General features: G+C 48.1%; 1 protein-coding gene and 1 non-coding gene across 4 annotated transcripts; both read right to left on the reverse strand.

Moving 5' to 3' along the window:
* On the reverse strand, positions 303-15,012 carry EIF3D (eukaryotic translation initiation factor 3 subunit D). 3 transcript variants are annotated; one of them, XM_018048288.1, is made up of 15 exons: positions 14,879-15,012; positions 12,215-12,347; positions 11,899-11,944; positions 10,898-11,034; positions 8,774-8,859; positions 8,163-8,235; positions 7,232-7,341; positions 6,344-6,476; positions 5,800-5,947; positions 5,050-5,180; positions 3,825-3,910; positions 3,603-3,732; positions 1,497-1,639; positions 883-1,232; positions 303-448 (listed from the first exon to the last, which is right to left on the reverse strand). In XM_018048288.1, exons 2-15 carry the CDS (start codon positions 12,335-12,337, stop codon positions 435-437), a joined length of 1,710 nt encoding a protein of 569 aa, XP_017903777.1. In that variant the 5' UTR covers positions 12,338-12,347; positions 14,879-15,012; the 3' UTR covers positions 303-434. The 3 variants fall into 3 exon arrangements, with proteins under 3 accessions (XP_017903777.1, XP_017903776.1, XP_005680717.1); XM_018048287.1 differs by having other exon boundaries at positions 7,232-7,344; XM_005680660.3 differs by having other exon boundaries at positions 883-1,166; positions 7,232-7,344; positions 14,879-15,010.
* On the reverse strand, positions 18,138-18,209 carry TRNAE-UUC. Its single transcript has one exon. It is a non-coding gene; the product is annotated as a tRNA-Glu (tRNA).

Consider the following 20,591-nt stretch of genomic DNA (forward strand, 5'->3'; position numbering starts at 1 on the left):
GTCTCAGGGCAGCAGCTGTGTCTGGCATGTAGCCAGCTTGTGCTTGTGAAATGGACTTCCTATGGGGACCTCACAATGGATCTCACTCCCTGGCAAAGGATAATTTCAAGGGGTTCCAAGAACAAAACACCCCAGGGCATTCACCTTCTAGCAGGAATGTAAAACCACTAATGCTGAGAACAAAGGCGGGAACCCAGATTATGAACTCCAGAGAGACTCTGCTGTGTCTCACCCTCCCTCTCTGAAGGGCTACTCGGAGAAGGAAGAAGGGCTATCGGTCATAATGTAGGCACAGATGAAGGTAAGGGACTAAATAGAGTTTATTTCAATGGCCCAGCTTCAGAGAGCAAGAGTCAGACACACATCCCACCAGATATTCAGGGTCCTCCAGGCTCGATGCAGTCACAGACACCAGTTCCGCGTCACCATCTGGTTCAGGCTTCTTCCTCTGAAACATACAAAGGTTGTATCAAATTGGTGAATTGCTTATGATTTCCAACACTTTCACTCAGATGTGAAACCATTCAGATCCTCAGAGGACTAACAGGTATTTCCTTTAGTCACCAACTGGTGAAGCAGGTGAGAACGATTTAAGGCCTAGCATGAACCTGGAGCATCATTCCTTCTTGGGGCCACTGGCTAGTATCAGGGACTTCTGGCACGTTCCTCTAGATGTTTCTTTCCTGCCCTAACTCTCCTCGCCAACCCCGTCAAGTGCTCTAAAGGCTCTGGAAGTGGCTCCTGGAACTAGACTGAATGCCATACCAAGTGAAGCCTCAGGGAATTCCTGGAGTTTTCCACTGAGGTTAGAGGACTGGTTGGTTAGAGGCCCCAACCAGCCCACAGGTCACGCCAGACTTCTGAGGGAGGCTTGCCACACACCTTCTTCTTCCTCTTCCTCCTCCTCCTCCTCCTCGTCGTCCTCATCGGAGCTGAAGGTGCCGTCGGGCAGGCTGTAGACACGGATGACCTGCTTATTGGGGTCCTTGAGGATGAGGTACTTGCCCTCCTCCAGCTTCATGCAGATGTCGATGACGCAGCGCAGGATGCCCCAGGCATTCTCCACGCTCAGGTTGATCTGACTGGCGAACTCGTTGGGCTTGAACTGCTGGGTACCCAGGATGACGTGGCGCGAAGAGTCTTTCACGTGGTACCGGGACACATAACTGCCGGGGGGAGGAGTGTTAGGGTGGGGCCCGCTGGCACAGACCACGTGGCACTGGGACACATAACTGGGGGGAGGTGGGTGGCAGTGTTATGGTGGGGCCTGGCTGGCACAGATCGTGTGGCACTGGGACACGTAACTACTGGGGGGAGGAGTGTTAGGGTGGGGCCTGCCGGAACAGAGACACAGCTGTGCCTGGGGTTGAGTTATCAGTTAAATGGTGGCCTCGTGCTTGTCCCAAGAAAAGGGAGAAAAAGGCAGCCTTGGTCTCCTAACGCGAAGACCCCTCCTTTCCGAAGATGAGCTCCTGGCTCCTGGGCAGGAATCTCACCCAAGCTTGAGGTACTCGGATCCGGCCAGCAAAGCACAGCAGGTCCAGCGGGCCAACTTGTAGCTGTTGTTTTTCAGCTCGGTGGCAATGACAGCCCCTCGCTGAGAATCAAGCTTCTGTCGCCAGTCAACGCCGTTACAGTGCTGTGGGAGGAGGGCTCTGGTTATAGGCGCCAAGGCACCATGCTGCCTGTGGACTGCTGGCCCCTCTGGTAGAGAAGAAGGTCCCTAGTGGGCTTAACCAGGGAGGGGAAAGCCCACAGGTAGAGCAGAAGAAAGACATCATTTAAGGGGTAGGGCCTCTGTCCCTCCTTTGCACAGCCTGCCACATAGCTGGTGCTCAACAAACTTAACTCCTCTCTTCACAAGGTCTCAATCAGAACAGGACATATATTCACACATGTTAGAAACAAGTGCCATACAAGTGTTTATCACATGTGGTATGGAGAGAAAGAGTTTCTCAGGGGAGTGTGACAGCTCACCCGTGGGGAATACTGGCAGAAGCTGGAGCTGGGAGGGCTGAGAGGGACAAGGAAGAGATGGACTGCTTTAGTGCGGAAGCCCGCAGAGGGAGGGGAGGTCAGGTAGGTTTGACCTGATGGAGAGGGAGTTAGGGAGGTCAGTTAAGAGACAAATGCAAAATATCAGGCGTCATGAGTAGGGTCCTGAACTAGGGTGATGTCAGTGAAACCTAGGGGTGGGCAAGTAGACAGACAGCCTGACAGCAGAATTCAAGGGTGCAGAGGAGGAGGAGGAGACGTTTGAGGCTCTGAGCCTAAGCGAGCAGGAGAAATGACACCGGTGGACAGTCAAGCCAGAGGGAATGACAAAGGAAGACACTGAAAGGACAAAGTATTTTAGAAAAAAACAACCACCAAAAAATTCCAAAACAAAAACAACAATGATGGAACAGGAGTCAGAAGAGATTTTAGGAATCATTTCTGGAGTTCAAGGATGAGGCCTGGGGTTAGGCTTAATTCTAAGATGGTCCCTGGTGGCCCTGCTCTTGCTGCATCTGCTATCCTGGAGTCTGGGGGAACCCTGAGTATAACTACCCAGGATCACGCTACCTCATGTCTATAAAGAGATTCTGCAGATGGAATCAAGGTCCCTTAAGATAGGGAGACCACCTGAGTGGACCACACACAGTATAAAGAAGTGACTGCGGCAAAAGAGTTGCATAAGGGACCGACCCTAAGAGAAGGCGCCACTGGGGGATTAAAAAGGAGGGGAAACAGCAAAGGAAACGTGAGGGCAGCTGAGAAACGTGCAGGACCAGACTATGGCAGTAGCAGAGGGCACAGTCCCACAGAACGATGTTCCTGGGAGGCTGTGGTCAAAGTCTAAGAAAAGGCCACTGGTTCAGAGCTAGGTTCGCAGCAAACCTTCCAGGGTGCTCTCAGCAGGTGACAGAAGCTAAAGAACACGTGAGTGAAACCTGGTGCCTGGAATGCTAATGCCTTGGCTCTAATGCAGGCACAGCACAATGGCCCCTGACCTCCATCTCACTGGACCCTCGTTAACACAGGCCTGTCCTTGCTGTCCTAACCAAGACCCTTTTATTCTATACACCAGTGACTAGGAGCATGGCCACACATTTTAAATTCAGGTGTGTAGGCCAGGTACTTTCAGAAAGGATGATAGCCCCATCCTGGCACACCAGCCTGGGAGAACGAAAAGAGAAGGAAAAATGAAGGATGCGTATTTCTTTCAAGATGCCCGTCCTGAAAAGCCAAATCTGGGATAATCTGAGAATCTGAGTTCAGTAAGAGACAAAGTTGAAAAAAGGGTGCCACAAGGTTGAAAACCAGGTAGAGGCTGCCATAAGTGAAATAACAGGTCAGAAAGGAGAGCTGCCCGACTTACAGGAGAGCTGCCAGCCCAGCTCATAAGGAGAGACTTGCAGAGGGCAGAAGCCAACAGGAGATCGGAATGGACAGACAGAAAACACTGAGGAAAGGTAATCACCCGCACACACGATCTCTTCCTCAAAGCGGAACTAAGTAGGGGGAAAACTCAGAAGACAGAAAACCCCTGTAAACGAGGCAAGGGGAAGAGACACAGGCTGCAGGCGCCAGCCCGGGACATGGTGCCCCGCGTGCCTCACCCTGGAGTCCCACTCGTTGAGGGTCTTGATGTTGATGAAGGACACCTCCCCGTTGGCTCCAGTCATGACACCGTCGTGCTCACAGCGGACGATGAGGTCGATGTCGTCCCCGAGCTTCCACCGGCGGTAACTGCAAGGAAGAGTGAGCGCCTCTGGTCACCCGAGGCCCTGGGTCCAGATGCACCACCCACACAGGGCGGGGGCACCAGGGAGGAGACATACCGGTACGCCACAGAGGCGATCTCGTTCTTATCCATGTCGTCCTCCACAAATGGGTTGGGGTTGGGGAAGTTGTATCTTTCCTTCCCCTGTAAAAATGACACAGGTGTTGTGAGACAGTGCCAACCCGTTGCCAAGGCAATCAGCCATAACCTGCACCTCTCCTTTGTCACAGCCCCCCCGGGTCCCTAGAGCTTGAGGGGGCTCTGGGCACACTGCCGAGGCCAACCGAGCACCCTGTGGGTCACAACAGAGGTAACAGCTCGAGTTCACCCTATGCTCAAGTTTGTAAAACACGAGCTTCTAGTCTCTTATTTAACTACAACAGCGCCCCCTCCTGTTATGTTTTCCTCCAAGGTACGTACAATCATTTGTCACAACATGTATGTATCCTGAGCTTACCATCTTTCCTCCATTGTGTGTTAGTCGCTCAGTCGTGTCTGACTCTTTGCGACCCCGTGAACTGCAGCCTGTCAGGCTCCTCTATCCATGGGATTCTTCAGGGAAGAGAGTGGACTGTTTTTCCCTTCTCCAGAAGATCTTCCCGACCCAGGGATCCCACCCAGGTCTCCTGCACTGCGGGCAGATTCTGTACCACCTGAGCCACAGGGAAGATCTTTCCCCCTCCATTATGATGAAGGTTTCTAAGGGCAGGCACTTTGGCTGGCTGGTTGCTGTATGCCCAGCTCCTAAGCAATGCACCTGTATCTGTGCACAAGGGTGTCCTGGTCATATATTTCAAGGAATCTTCACAATGTATCTATACGAGATAAGTATTATTCAAGTATTCTAACTTTACAGAGGGGATTCCCTGGTGGCTCGGGGGTAAAGAATCTGTCTGTAGTGCGGGAGATGTGGGTTCCATCCCTGGATCGGGAAGATCCCTGGGAGAAGGAAATGGCAACCCACTCCAGTATTCTTGCCTGGGAAATCCCAAGGACAGAGGAGCCTGGTAGGCTGTAGTGCATGTGGTCTTAAAGAGTCAGACACAACTTTGCAACTAAACAATTTCAGAGAAGAAACATGACTGGCACCACAAAGCTAAAAGGGGTGAACCTAGGGCTCAAAGCCAGGCCTTCTGACCTCAGAGCCCAAGCAGAGATCTCCTCTGTGACAAGCAGGGACCCCGTTCTGTCCTGTCTAATCCCACAACCCAGAGCTGACGACCCAGTACGTGCTCGGTAGACAGCAACTGGGGTCGATGAACTGAACGCGCCCAGGACCTTACCATCCTCAAGCACTGCTGGGAGAAGTTGTGGTTGATGTAGGTTGCCTCCATGGCCAGGTTGCGGGGCGAGTTGAAGGAGTTACCCTCATCTTGAGGGGGCTCATTGGCTGTCTCACTCACTGTCAGAAGGTCTGCAAAACCGGCAGCACGGTCACCCACCCGTGAAACAGTCACCAAAGAGGGGTAGGCCCCTTAGGGAGATGCGGTGATTCAGATGACACAGGCCCTTCCTCCAAGGACCGCCAGCTGTGGCCCTGGGTCTCCTGAGCGGGGGTGGGTGGGGCGGGTTCTGGAGAGCCTGAGACGCTGACGTTGAATTCTGTCACAACCACATCTGGTTTTGAGTGGCCTGGTTTCCATTCAACGTGTGTGTGCATACCCATGTGTATGGCATGTGCGCACTTTTCCTTCATGAATATGCTGAAGTAAAAAAGGCATCAATCCAAAGAAAAGTGTCAAGTGCATGCCGAAGGTGGTACGGAGAGATGACAGAGGTCAGGAAGACGCTATTCAGTGAGTGGGAACATGGCGCTGGGGTGCCATGAGGACTCAGAAGGCTGCGGCCCTGGCAGGGGTACTGCAGTGACAGCCCCTTCCTCTATCTCTGAGGAGGCTGAGGGGGATCCTGACATGGCTGTTGGTGTTCGTGGGGAGACAGAACACCTTCTACCCATTCTCTGTGCCTGGGAATGGCTTTGGACCAACAAGGACACTCAGAGCCTCTGTGTTGTTCCTAGACAGGCTTCTTACCAAAGTCAGAGTTGTCCCTCTTGTCAAAGAAGAGCTTGGACCCGACCCTCTGGACGACGATGTCCCAGGAATACACAGAGCGGGTGCAGCTCATCAGTGTGGCCAGAATGGCGTCGGTGGCAAACACGTTGCCCTGAGTCTTCGCCAGCTGCAAGGAGGACAGCAGAGAGATGGGGCTACTTTGGGGCTCACCTGCCCATTCACAGGAGGCAAAGGACTTGTCTGTAAGGAGCCCCACACCCATACCTACACCTCTGGTTGTCTGAGCCAGGCTGTAGCAAGCCAGCCAGCAAGCTTGTATCCTGGGTCCAAGGAATTACAGTTTCCTGACCACCTGCCACACCCCAACACTTACGGTCTGGTCAGCAGAGTGCCTTCATTTTCACCTAATCCTAAATCGAGTCACATGAGTCTTATCTACAGGGGCATCTGAGGCCCGGTCGGTTCATACACCCTTCCACCCCCTCGCCGCATCTCTGCTCTGAGGCCTCAGTGGTGGTATTACAGCACTCCCCTCAGGGGGGCATGGGGCAGGGGTGCCCACCTTCCGGATGACGGGGTCGTCTGTGGTGGTGACGGTGTGGAAGATACGCTTGATGCTCCGAAGCGGCTTCTCACTCCGCGTGGTGATGCGGTCAAAGGCCTTGTCATAGTACTCCAGGGCACCACAGCACTCACTGAGGGGAAAGCACGCAACACACGCTAAGTCAAGGGGAGCAAGACTACCTACCTCTTCTCTGTTATACCACGGAATCCAAAGTCTTATCCAAAAGTCTAACACATGAGAGATGAAAACAGTCTCTGACTGGACTCTCAGAGCTCATGCAGGGCCTGCCCCCTCAGGGCCTGAAGTGGCTCCACACAACAGTGACCACAACTGATCTGGCTCAGGACCCCACTCCCCGCCCCACGTTAAAGACAGGGAGGGGAGCAGTGACAGAGACCCCAGAAGAAGCTGCCTCCTGGCTGATGCCCCAGCTCCCGCTAAGTTATGTCCACCCACTGGCCTTCCGAGATAAGGAGCTCTTTGAAACATTAGGAAAAGCGTCACTTCTCTTCAAGAACTGCAATCTTTCTCTTTCTGTCAAAAAAGCTACAGAACCCAACCTTCTCTTTTGCTCAGGATTTCAGGAAGCTGAAAGAAATCTAGAGTTTTAGTAATAGGAAATTTCTTTCTGCTTTCTCCCAACAAGAGCTCTATGACTTAATTTTTCTTTTGCTCACAATGCCAGGAATTTGAAAGAGAACGGAAGTTTTAGCTTCAGTAAACTTCTTTCTGCTTTTCCCGCCACAGGCATTAATTTTGTTTTTTAAAACTCGTCCGCTAATCTTAGGCAATGTCTTTGGAACTGCTAGGGCTCAGGCCAAGTCATCACCAGCTGGTTCAAACACATTAAGAGCATGATAGAGGGTAGGAAAAGATGCCACCTACATGTCCTGGGGCTCTGACACTTCCAAGTACCGCATCTTCATCAGCTGAGGGAAGTCCATCTCCTCCTTCACCTCCCAGTCACTGCGGACTTCCACCGAAGAGTCTCGGGGCTTCTGTCAGGAAAGACCGTTGAAGGGGAAAAATGACAGCCAGCGCGAAACATAAGCAAAAGGCAGGTAACAGTAGAAGGGCTTGTATTCAGTAAACACATCCAGAACATTCACACGACAGGCTGGCTGTTTTCTAGCGGCTCCTCTGCTTTTCTCCCGTGTCACTGTCTGGTTATTCTTGCTGCTACAGCAAGCACCGTGTCCAGCAAATGTAACTCCCACAACTGCACCTTCACTCCGGCTCACACACGTCTTCTACTCACACAACGTCCACATGGACACTTTTAGAGGAATGTCCACGGCGGCACCATGCACAATACCCTCAAGTAAAAACAACCCTGATGTGCATCAGCGGTGAACAGGCAGACAAAACGTGGTCTATGCATGTAATGGAACATGGCAATAAGGAGGGATGAAGTGCTGACATGGGCTACCACACGGATGAACCTTGAGAACATGATGCTCGGTGAAAGGAGCCAGTCACAAAAGATCATTCTGCTCTGGGTCCATTTATATGAAATGTCCAGGAGAGATTAATCCAGAGACAGAAAACAGAGAAGGGTGGTCTAGGGCTGGGGAAAATGGCTGACTGGAACAGGGCTTTTTGTAGAGTGATGAGAACATTCTGACACAGACGACAGTAATGGCTGCAGGACTCCATGCAGAAACTATGAACCACTGAGTTCAGTGGGTGAATCTTAAGTTCACCCCATCTTAAATGGGCGAATTGTATAGTATGAGAAGTATACCTCAATAAAGCTGTTATAAAACCAGCCAGAAGAATCAAATTCCTGGACAGAATTCTGATACGGATATACTACCTGTGATTTTTGGTCCCATTTCTGCCTCACTCCAAATTGTTTCTGGAATTTTTTCTGCAGTCGTATGCGTTCTCTGGAAAGACAGGAAAACTGCTTTCAGTACAGATTTTTAAGAAAAATAGAGGCTTAAGAAAAAACAAAAACCCAGACGAAAACAGCGCACACTAGACATGCTAAGAGAGGTATATCGCCCCCAGTATACCAGTATATACCACTCCATCTCTAGAGGCTGTCCTCTGGCAGCCTTAGCTTGGGCAGGCTACTGTCCTACACAGCTCTAGGGACTCACAGGACCTGGTATGAATGGGCCCCGGGAGTTGCACCACAGAAGACTTGAGTCTGGGTGAAGCCCCGGGATCACTTCCTGTCTGCCTTTGTTTCCGTGTCAGTCAGCGCTCATGTCCAGTGCAAGCAGTTTCCTGTCCATGGTCTCTGCCATGAACACCTCTTGGAGGACGACACCAGGGCTGAAAACAGTGGCTTAACTGGCTTTGGGAAGGCTTTTTGGTTTTTCGTAATACTGGGGAAGATGACTGTTCTGCTCTGGTCTCTTGACAGCAGTGTGGTCAGTCCTGGAAAAATAACTTGTTCCAACAGGATGGGCAGCTCACCTCTCCTTCTGCTTGGCGCTCTTAGGCAGGGTCTGCAGGTTGAATTGCAACATGTTCCGTCGATCTTTGTCTCTGCGGAGATTTCGCTAGGAATCAGGAAAAAACATCATGTTAAAATCCTGGGAGATTCGGCTGATAATTGGCAGTGCCTAATCAAGATTGCCGGGAGAAATATCGATAACCTCAGATATGCAGATGACACCACCCTTATGGCAGAAAGTGAAGAGGAACTAAAAAGCCTCTTGATGAAAGTGAAAGTGGAGAGTGAAAAAGTTGGCTTAAAGCTCAACATTCAGAAAACAAAGATCATGGCATCTGGTCCCATCACTTCATGGGATATAGATGGGGAAACAGTGTCAGACTTTATATTTTTGGGCTCCCAAATCACTGCAGATGGTGACTGCAGCCATGAAATTAAAAGATGCTTACTCCTTGGAAGGAAAGTTATGACCAACCTAGATAGCATATTCAAAAGCAGAGAGATTACTTTGCCAACAAAAGTCCGTCTAGTCAAGGCTATGGTTTTTCCTGTGGTCATGTATGGATGTGAGAGTTGGACTGTGAAGAAGGCTGAGCCCCGAAGAATTGATGCTTTTGAACTGTGGTGTTGGAGAAGACTCTTGAGAGTCCCTTGGACTGTAAGGAGAGCCAGCCAATCCATTCTGAAGGAGATCAGCCCTGGGTGTTTTTTGGAAGGAATGATGATAAAGCTGAAACTCCAGTACCTTGGCCACCTCATGCAAAGAGCTGACTCACTGGAAGACTCTGATGCTGGGAGGGATTGGGGGCAGAAGGGGACGACAGAGGATGAGATGGCTGGATAGCATCACTGCCTCAATGGACGTGAGTCTGAGTGAACTCTGGGAGTTGGTGATGGACAGGGAAGCCTGGAGTGCTGCGATTCATGGAGTCGCAAAGAGTCAGACACGACTGAGCGACTGAACTGCACTGAATGGGATGCTGTTAGAGTAAGTTTAGGAGGCAGCAGCCCAGTTGCACATTTCACTCTGCGCTTTTGCAGGATCAACATCTGGGGTTTTCAGGTTGAGTAAGCACAGGCCTACCTCTCAGATACTGTGGGTCTGGTCCCAGACCACCTCAATAGAGTATTGTAATGAGGCAGGACACACAAATGTTTTGCTTTCCCAGTGGTTATAATTTATGCTACATATACTATACACTGTACTGTAGTCTACTAATGTGCAACACTGTTATGTCTTAAACAATGTATATATCTTCATTAGAAAGAAACTTTATTGCTAAAAAATGTTAGCCACCTTCAGTGATTAGTGACATCACTGATCACAACAAATATAATAATAAAAAAGTCTGAAATATTGTTATGACAGAGACATTAAGTGAGCAAATGCTGTTGAAAAAATAGAATCGAAAGACTTGCTTGATGCAGGGCTGCCACAAACCTTCAATTTGTTTAAAAGAAAAAAAAAAAAGCAGTTATCTGTTTCTTTGTACTGAAGCACAATAAAAATGTTTGTACCTGGAATTAGCTTAGACTCATAGCCACGCTTTTACTGAGGCAGGTTCACTGGCTCTTATTAGAGTTGCTGAGTTTGCCTCTTTATGTGAGAAGATGCAGCCCAACTGGATCATCTACTCAGTAAATCCTGGACACAGCAATTACTCGAGGCAACAGACACCGACGCACATGGTTTTCCAGCACAAATAGCCAGATGTCCTAGCTACTGGTCAACAGACCGCTGAACTATTTAAAGGCATTCCTGGACACGGTACCTGTTTACTTTAGCACAATTTGTCACTAAAGAGCTACTTGGATTCACTGCAGCTGCTTGCTGTGTTGAATCGTGTCTACCTCCTTGTGACCCTATGGACCGCAGCCTGCCAGGCTCCCATGATACTAGAGTGGGTTCCTTTTCCTACTCCAGGGGATCTTCCTAACCCAGGGATTGAACCCATGTCTCTTGCATCTCCTGCTTGGCAGGTGAATTCTTTACTACTGGGAGACCTGGGAAGCCTATTAATATATTATGGGATTCATCAGGATACCCACGGTAACATGCTTTCCCCTCATCAGTACTCACATGGTACCGTTTTTAGCACCAGGTGACAGCCCCAAGCTGGTCAGATTGCTGGCTCTTGACTCACCTGTGCGAATCTCATTCGATTCCGCTGGTAGGCGGTCTTCTGTGTGCGCGCTGTGTCCACCAGCTGGAAACTAGTTTCATCCTCCTCGTGGAAGTAAGCATATTGACTTCCACCTCCAAACTGAGAAGAGTACTTATCTGCAGGCAAAGGTGACAGCATGTAACAACACTACCTACAAACTTTATACGTACATAGTAGTCTAAAGCCTAATATTTAGTGTGGTCTCAGCAGCCACCCCATCGGCTGGCAGCATTTTAGATGTACAGACTCACAGCTCCACCCTAGATCCACTCAGTAAGAACCATCATTTTAATAAGATCCCCGGCAGATTAATATGCACATTCAAGCTTGAAAAGCTCTGGTCCAAAAAACTTTCTAAGTCAAGACAGTCTGAGGAACTCAAGACAAGCCCATTTTGTACTCTGCCTTAGTCTGTAAGAACAGGAGTCACAGTTTACTCTCAGGAGAGGCAAGCAGGTGGTTGGTTATACACGTCATCACTGTCACCAGCTGGCGCCCAAGGCAGACGTGGCTATTGGGCTAGGACTGGCTTTCTGGCTGACCTCAAACTCAGATCGTCTTTAACTCAGTATTCCAGGGAGCCATTCCTAGCTCTCAACTAGTGCAGAGGAAAAAACTAACTTCTATTAGGATCCTAAAACCAGGAGTCTTAAAACTGGGATCCACTGACTGGCCTTACAGGTTCAGTAAATCCCAAGTAATGAAACACAAAATGGGAATGTGTTCACCAGATTTGTAAAAGGGGCCGTGGCTCCCCAAAGTAGGGGGAAAAACCTACTATAATACGCTGAACAATCTAACTTTTGAGGCTATTTACCAAAAAAATGGATTGTTTCCACAGTCCATAAAAGGCCCCTAACAATTATGAGTTATCACCATTTCGTTCCCATCCTAGAACGGTTTCAGGTGGAGGTTACTAGAAACACTAACAATCCACTGAGGGCCTGACCTGGGCAGGCAGGCAGGCGGAGAACACTTACTTGTATATCTCTTGTCTTGGTATGTGGCCCCCGTCCAGTCTGCAACCTAGTGAGCACAACAAGGGAAGGCAGAGAGCACACGTCAACCAGGCAAGTTTCTGCTGACCCAGAAAGCCCCTCCTCCCAAGTGAGGACACAGTGTCACAAAGTGTTAGAAAGACTGGCTTAGGATAGCTTTGTAAGAGCCCAGCTCTCCTATGACCACTGGAGTAGCCAGAGCTTCTAACCACTATCCTTTTGAGAGAATAAAATTGAAATGAACTTGGAGCATCAGCTGCAGCTTTAAAAGATTCAGACCCCGCTGACAGGCAAGCACCTTTCCGAGCCGATCTCCTTTGCTGAACGGCTGGTAGGGCATATCCCGAAACTGCTCCGGAACCGCACAGGGACCCCAGCCTGAGGGGTTGTCCTGGATCACGGGTGTCATGAACTTTGCCATCTTTTAAAACCTTAAAAATACAAATAACAAAGTAACTCCATGAAGAAAAGCCTCTAAAAAACAAACAAAAAGAGACCCGAAGTCTTCCATTTGAGGTAAGCTAATACAGGATAAAGTTAAAAAAGCAAAACACAGAACAGAACCCTCAACTGCTGAGCTACTCTCCACTTACCATCTTCTTGTGAATAAGACTGTGAATACTTAAAACTCAGACGACTGCTCACCAAATTTATGCATCATATCTCACCGTTTGTTTTTTCCCACTATACTATCTCTGACATGAACCTGCACCTTCTAATTGATGAGGTGTCATACCGTATCTGGCAACTTTTCTTTCTTAGTGTTACATGAAGATATTGTGCTTCTTGAATTCAGTGATGTCTTACAGATTTGATGAAATGTAATTAACTTTTTTTTGAGTTTAATAACCAGGTTCCAGTTTTCATTCACACCTTTACCAGACATACAATATTTAATTCCCCTAAACCTCAGTCTCTTTACCTGAAAAATAATAAGATCCTTGTTTTATTCCCATCAGAGGATCACTGTGAAAGCTGTATATATTAGTTAACATATGCAGAAATAGTTCCATTGTAAAACGCCAGACACTTACTATTCTGTCTTACAAAAATACATTTACACACAGTGCCGAGAAAAAACAAGGGTCCATGAATGTATCGTGAAATGCAACCTTCCTTTGTTGTTCTTTCAATTTTCTGTTGTCAGTGTAAATTCTTATGCAGGGCATAAAAGTCAGGCAGAAAGCCCGGCAGAAGGTTGAGGAAGCCAGAAGCCTTATGTCAAGAAAGTGGCTGAACACAGCCAATGTTCATAAACATTATGGGTACCAGGCATGTTAGCGCTTTCCACACATTAATTCATTAACTCCTCAACAATCTCCTCCCGAGGTAGGGCCAGTATTAGCCCCACTTTCCAGAGAAGAAAACTGAGGCACAGAGACATCAAGAAATCGCCCAAAGTTGCAACACTAATGGATGAAAATCTGAACCCTGGGAAACTGGCTTCAGAGTCCACACTTTGTGTAAGGCCAGTACTCCGCTCAGGAAGAGTAAAAACCAGGGGCTCGACAGATATCTGCCAAACAATTCCTCCCCGAAACTCATGCATGCATTTATCATCCATTCTAATCCCCTGAAAATGCCCAGAAGCTGAGTTCCCAGGGGAAAAGTCACCACACAAATATTTCCAGAGTCTGGGGAGCAATCAAAGAGCTGCTGCTGCTAAGTCACTTCAGTCACGTCCGACTGTGCGACCTCATAGATGGCAGCCCACCAGGCTCCCCCGTCCCTGAGATTCTCCAGGCAAGAACACTGGAGTGGGTTGCCATTTCTTTCTCCAATGCATGAAAGTGAAAAGTGAAAGTGAAGTCGCTCAGTCGTATCAATCAAAGAGCAAAGAATACTAAATTTATGAAACTCTCTTCATTTTCCCATGATGGGGAGAGTTCCTACAGAGGTGACACTTGCGTGATCCAAAAGGGCATGAACCTGGAAGCCCCATCCTCCTACCTAAACTTAAATTACACTACAGGAAGCGGACTGAGGGAGAGTGTGGTGGTCTCAAAACAATATACCCTTATATATTACCAGGGTCCTACAACATGTCAGATGCAACACCACTAAACCCCTAGGCCCCCAATTCAGATAAAAAAGAAAATACACAGTTCAGCCAAATCAAGCAGCTGATCTCATCATTTCAAGATAGACTTGGTTTCTAGGGTCCTCTGTCTTAAGTGTAACACTCTTCCCATTATTTTACAGCTGGACAGCAGCCTGAAAAGATCCTGGGTTTCAGATCATATCAATAACACAATAAGATATCTCCAAACACACTTTAAAAGGGGTGGAAGGAAGTCGCTTGGTTTCAACGCGTAAAATAAAAAGTAGGCAGAGTACAATGTAAACAACAGGGGAAACTAAATCTTTCAGTTGAAACGGAGTGACAGCTGTACTGGCTACAGATAAAGGATGAGGCGGCATCAACAGGACAGTCAAAGGGAGAACCTTGTGGCTGGCAGGTCATGTACTGTGCACGTTCTCGCAGCCACTGCAGATCTTTTGCCAATTCCTGGGCAGTTAGTGTCAAATCAGAGATCAACCAACTACATCCTAGCCTTCCATTTCATAGGCAAGGAAAAGAAACATTTAGATGGTGAACTCCTCAGAGCAGGGCCGAACATCGCTCAGTTTGGCACACCCAACAGCCCTTTCATAGAAGCTCAGGGAACCGTGGGGCACTTTAAAAGACCCTGAGACTCAGCGGGGTTAATGGCATGTTCACATTAGAACAGACTGTCGGTGGCCGCTAAGCGGACTCCACGGAAAGAGACCTCAACCACAGGTTCTGCCCGGCACTGGGTCGGACCTGCGGGGACCGAAGGCGGATTCCTGCCCCTCCCAGCGGAGGAACAGGGAAGCAGGAGGGGGCGTACGGAAGTCTCTTCCGGTAGGCCCCCGAAGGCCAGGCGCAGCTCAACTCTGCTCTGGAGATCCGCGGAAGCGTACGGAATACACTGCTTACCTGTAACGGCCGTAACCGGCCCCGATGGTGAGAGATAGTCTAGGCCGGACACCGCGCCACCGCCTGAGCTACGGGGAACCGGGAAACGAGGAAACATGCGCGCGCAGCGGCCGGTACCGTAAACACGACCGACGGTGTCGTAAACTGCTTCTTGGCTTCCTTCCGGTTCGACGGCGGAACACGCGAGTCGTAAAGCGAAGGCACATCCGGAAGTTCGTCACTGTTCTTTTCGCGGTGTTCTTATTTAGCCTTCGAGGATGTTTACAGTTACGTCATGGGGCATCCGGCGACACTCCGAGAGTTTCAAGTTTCTTGAAACGTGGCGGCCTTGTAGTTGGAGATGGAAGCGGCGACTGGCTGAAAGCCCCTCTATGTCCCACAATGCCTTGCGGGCCGCTCTGGCCCTCTGTATCCCACAACGACCCGCGGCTTCTGCCTTCTTTAAAAGATCGTGTTGTTTGAGTTTCACCGTTAGGGGGAGTTCGAGCCTTTCAGGCAGGTTTTTGCGGCTACTCGCTGAGCTTTGAGCGCTTTCGGAAACAGACCAGGAGGTGCAAAGTGACCTGAGTAGGTCAGACTACTAGTGTCGGAGGTCGCTGCCAGTGTTCAAACCATACCTCCACAGTTCTCAGACTTTCTTGTTTGACAAAGATTCCTGGAGAGCTAATTTGAAAAATGAAGATTCCGGGTCCCCTTCCATAGACTGTTATACCAGCGTGGCTTAGCTGGAGCCCAGAAACCTGCATTTTAATTGGTGGTGATTCTGAAGTGGCGACTCAGGAACCACCTGCCTACGATGGCAGTGGTGCTGTCTTTTTGGAAACTCAGCCTACGGAGTTTGTCCTGCAGCACACCAGGCCTCCCTGTCCATCACCAACTCCCGGAGTTCACTCAAACTCACGTCCTTCAAGTAGGTGATGCCATCCAGCCATCTCATCCTCTGTCGTCCCCTTCTCCTCCTGTCCCCAATCCCTCCCAGCATCAGAGTCTTTTCCAACGAGTCAACTTCGCATGAGGTGGCCAAAGTACTGGAGTTTCAGCTTTAGCATCATTCCTTCCGAAGGACACCCAGGACTGATCTCTTTCAGAATGGACTGGTTGGATCTCCTTACAGTCCAAGGGGTTCTCAAGAGTCTTCTCCAACACCACAGTTCAAAAGCATCAGTTCTTCGATGCTCAGCTTCCTTCACAGTCCAACTCTCACATCCATACATGACTACTGGAAAAACCATAGCCTTGACTAGGCGGACCTTTGTTGGCAAAGTAATGTCTCTGCTTTCGAATATGCTATCTAGGTTGGTCATAACTTTCCTTCCAAGGAGTAAGCGTCTTTTAATTTCATGGCTGCAGTCACCATCTGCGGTGATTTGGGAGCCCCAAAAATAAAGTCTGACACTGTTTCCACTGTTTGCCCATCTGTTTGCCATGAAGTGATGGGACCAGATGCCATGATCTTTGTTTTCTGAATGTTGAGCTTTAAGCCAAATTTTTCACTCTCCTCTTTCACTTTCATCAAGAGGCTTTTTAGTTCCTCTTCACTTTCTGCCATAAGAGTGGTGTCATCTGCATATCTGAGGTTATTGATATTTCTCCTGGCAATCTTGATTCCAGCTTGTGCTTCTTCCAGCCCAGCGTTTCTCATGATGTACTCTGCATATAAGTTAAATAAGCAGGGTGACAATATACAGCCTTGATGCACTCCTTTTCCTATTTGGAACCAGTCTGTTGTTCCATGTCCAGTTCTAACTGGTGCTTCCTGACCTGCATATAGGTTTCTCAAGAGGCAGGTCAGGTGGTCTGGTATTCCCATCTCTTTCAGAATTTTCCACAGTGTATTGTGATCCACACAGTCAAAGGCTTTGGCATAGTCAATGGAGCAGAAATAGATGTTTTTCTGGAACTCTTTTGCATTTTCGATGATCCAGTGGATGTTGGCAATTTGATCTCTGATTCCTCTGCCTTTTCTAAAACCAGCTTGAACATCCGGAAGTTCACGGTTCATGTATTGGGGAATTTCAAAACATTTGAAAGAATCTGAGCATGTGATTTTTGTTCAAACCTCAAGATTATTTACCACCTGGTCTCCTAGGCTTCCTTATCAGTCTCCTGGCCTGTCTCCTTTATTAGAAAGTATACTTGCTGTTAGAGCTGATATTTATTCTTGGCTCTGCCACTTTAGCAGTGTAGCCTTCACATCTCTGGGCCTCAGTTTCCTTATTTGTAAATTGAAGATGATAAAAAGAGGTGCTGTGAGGGTAAAATATATGTATGTGAAAATACTCAGGAATTCCACTTACCAGTTGGACAAACTCGGGCTTGTTAATTGATCTCTTTGAAACCTTATTCATGTATAAAATGAAAATGTTAACAGCAGCATCTGTTTCTATAAATTCTCTTCTAATCCACTCATCATCCAGTTTTCCTAATTTTTGTTCACGGTACCCAGTGGATGATGCTTATTGAAAAGCCTTGTAGTCATCATTGGTAGTTCCTTTTCCCACCACATTCAATCTGTCAGCAAGTCCTCTTTATTCTTTTAGAATATATTTTGAGGAAGTCCTCTGGTGGCCCTGTGGTTAGGACTCTGCACTTCCATTGCAGGGGGCGTGGGTTTGATCCCTGGTCAGAAAACTAAGATCCTGCAACCTCACAGCATGGCCAGAAACAAAACAAAACAAGAACCATGGTAAATGCCACCACTTTCCCTCACCATCTCCAGCCTCATACTTGGGCCCCCAGTGTCCACTTGTGTTCCTCTAGGGTTCTTTCTTTGTGTGGTGATCAAAGCATCTATTTACAACCTTCTAGTAGCTTCCCATTATATACTTGGAATAAAATATGAAAGTCTTCCTGTGACCTGTTTGGTCCTAACTATCTATCATCTTTATATCCTGTCATTTTATATTCACTCTGCTCTAGCTCTGGAGAAGGCACTGGAGACCCACTCCAGTACTCTTGCCTGGAAAATTCCTTGGATGGAGGAGCCTGGTAGGCTACAGTCCATGGGGTTGCTAAGAGTCGGGCACGACTGAGCGACTTCACTTTCACTTTTCACTTGCATGCACTGAAGAAGGAAATGGCAACCCACTCCGGTGTTCTTGCTTGGAGAATCCCAGGGATGGGGGGGCCTTGTGGGCTGCCGTCTATGGGGTCACACAGAGTCAACACGACTGACGTGACTTAGCAGCAGCAGCAGCTGCTGCTGCTCTAGCTCACATACTTTTTTTTTTATTATTATGCTGCAGGACTTGCAGGATAGTTCCTTGACCAGGGGTTGAACCTGGGCCCCAGCAGTGAAAGTGCTGAGTCTTAACCACTGGACCACCAGGGAGCCCCAATCATGCTTTTTTTTTTTTTTTAATGCCACGGGGCTGTGGAGAGAATTAAATGAGTTAATTTAAGTGCTTGGAATAGTACCAGGCACATGGCAAGTGAGAGAGTGAATGAGGAAAGGGCAAGGCTACTCAGAGGGGTGATTGGTTGTGGACACAGGCTGGTGAAGATGTAGGGGAGATGTATTCCCGGCACCAGAGAACAGCAGGAAGCAAGGTCTCAAGCAGGAAGAAGCCTGGGTGTGACCCAGAAAAAGGAAGTTTCCATTTAGAAATGTGCAGGCCACGGAACAAAGTATGGGATTTTATCCTCAAGATAAAAGTAAGCTACTGAGGGATTTTAAAATGGGGAGGGAAGGAGGGAGGTCATGACCTGATTTAATGTAAAGGAGGGTCATCCCCACTGCCTGTGGAGACTTGAGAGTTGGGTAGGCAGAAAGAGGCAACAAAGGTGTCCATTGGGGTGAGAATTTAGATAGGATCTCCCACCTAAGCCCAGGGACCCAGTATTGAGAATGAGACAGACTCTCCAAATTCTTCTCCATCTGGGGTGGGCCGGGACATCACGGCCAAAATGGAAAAGATGATTAAACTCTGACATAAAAGCGAGATTGCAGCAGATGGCCTGTGGGCCCACAGGAAAAAAAAAAAAAAAAAAAAGGGAAACAAAAGACATGATCCAAGCAATCCAGCAAAAGTTACATCTCCCCTTATAGTGTAGCACATATTACAACTTACTATTGATATTCAGTACACTGACATTAATTGAATCCTTACTTATGTGCCCGGGGTAATGTGCTGAATTCCTTTTCTCCTTTAATTCTCACAAAACCCCTATCCACTCATTCAATAATTCCCCAAATATGGATCACCAGGCACTGTTCTAGGTAGGACAGTAAAGCTTCTGCCTCCCAGAGCTGACACTCTAGAAGCAGAGACAGAGCTTAGACAAGGAAGCAAAAATATTTCAGTACATGATGAGAATTATGAAGAAATGAAGCAGAGGAAGAGGTGAGGAGGGACGGAGGAAGATGCAGCTGTTTTAGAAGTGGTGATCAGAGATGATCTCACTGGGGAGATAACTCTTGAGCAGACACAAGGATGCTGGGACCAGGCCAGCTGTGGGTCAATATGGACTCATGTGTGGAGCACCTGAGGGGGTGAGGGAAGAGCCTGTGTTCTCAGTTGCTAGAACAGTGTCTGACATACAGCAGGTGACCAGTAAGCATTTGTTGACTAATCAGTGTATAAAAAGATCAAAATTAGTATGAGATCATTTATTCAGCTTGCATTATAAGAGCCACCACTTTGCATCAGGACCCTGTGTATATAATGATCCATTGTAAGACTCTTCAAAGAACTTCTCTTCTAGATGAGTGAGTGACTGTAAAAGTATTTTCTAAACTAAAAAGTGGAGATCCATAGTAGGCCTGCCGGTCTTTCCGTATTCATACCCTGATGTCATGTCTAGAAGCAGGAGGCATCATTATTACTGTTTTCTCCTTGGCCTTCTGTGCTGTGCTGCTCTGTCCTGTCCCTTTCAGATGAGACAAATGCCTTGTCTAATAGGAACCTCCAATGTTTTAAAAAGGGAACTAGCATTTATTGAGTGCCTATTATATGCCAGGCAATATGCTAGTGTTTAAATCATTGCTGATGCTTTCTAAGAGTTCTTTGAGACATTCATGTAGGTGGGGAGAAACAGGCTCTGGGAAATTGGGTGTTTGGCTCAGAGAGCAAGTGACTGCCCCAAGATTTGAGAGCAATTTTGTGTCCTTAAGAACTCCCATCCCGGGAGGGAGGTTCAGGAGGGAGTGGACATATGTGTATCTCCGGCTGATTCATGTTGATGTTTGGCAGAAACCAACAAAATTCTGTAAAGCAATTTCCTTCAGTGAAAAAATTGATTAAAAGAAAACCCTTCCATCCTTTACAGAATGGTGCAGAAAGCCTTCCCTGAGGTTTGGGTTTTCTTTTTCTCCTTCCTCCCATGTCTCTTGCCTCTGGTCTCTCTGATTGATTCAGACACTTCCTGTCCTGGATATCAGCAGCAGTTCCAGGATTTCTCCATGGGAAGGGAGTAGAGACAGCAATATGGTGGAAAGGAGGGGGAACCCTGGGCTTGTCTTAAAGCTGTGTTTGTGGAGTAGATGCCCTGCTTTCGTTGGGGTTGTATGTTTATTGTGGGAAAGGAGCCTCTGTAGTATACTCTGAGAAGCTGGCCAAATGTGGGTGGCCATATCATTTACCATCTAACTTAGGGCCCTTTGGGGAGAGAAAGGGGTTGTTATTAATACTTATGCCAGACAAAAGCTGTAAACTGGAACTGCTCCTTGCAAACTAGAAGGTAGGGTCACCGCAGGGGAAAGGGAAATAAAATT

Source organism: Capra hircus, chromosome 5 (assembly GCF_001704415.2).
Source record: "Capra hircus breed San Clemente chromosome 5, ASM170441v1, whole genome shotgun sequence".
NCBI classification, from domain to species: Eukaryota; Metazoa; Chordata; class Mammalia; order Artiodactyla; family Bovidae; genus Capra; species Capra hircus.

Coding starts and splice junctions, on each gene's coding strand:
- EIF3D (XM_018048287.1), bottom strand. CDS start 12,337: ATGGCAAAGTTCATGACACCCGTGATCCAGGACAACCCCTCAGGCTGG. Junction 7,345..8,162: donor AATGGGACCAAAAATCACAG/GTAGTATATCCG, acceptor CTTTCCTGACAG/AAGCCCCGAGACTCTTCGGT. Junction 1,233..1,496: donor TCCGAGTACCTCAAGCTTGG/GTGAGATTCCTG, acceptor ACCTCCCCCCAG/TTATGTGTCCCAGTGCCACG.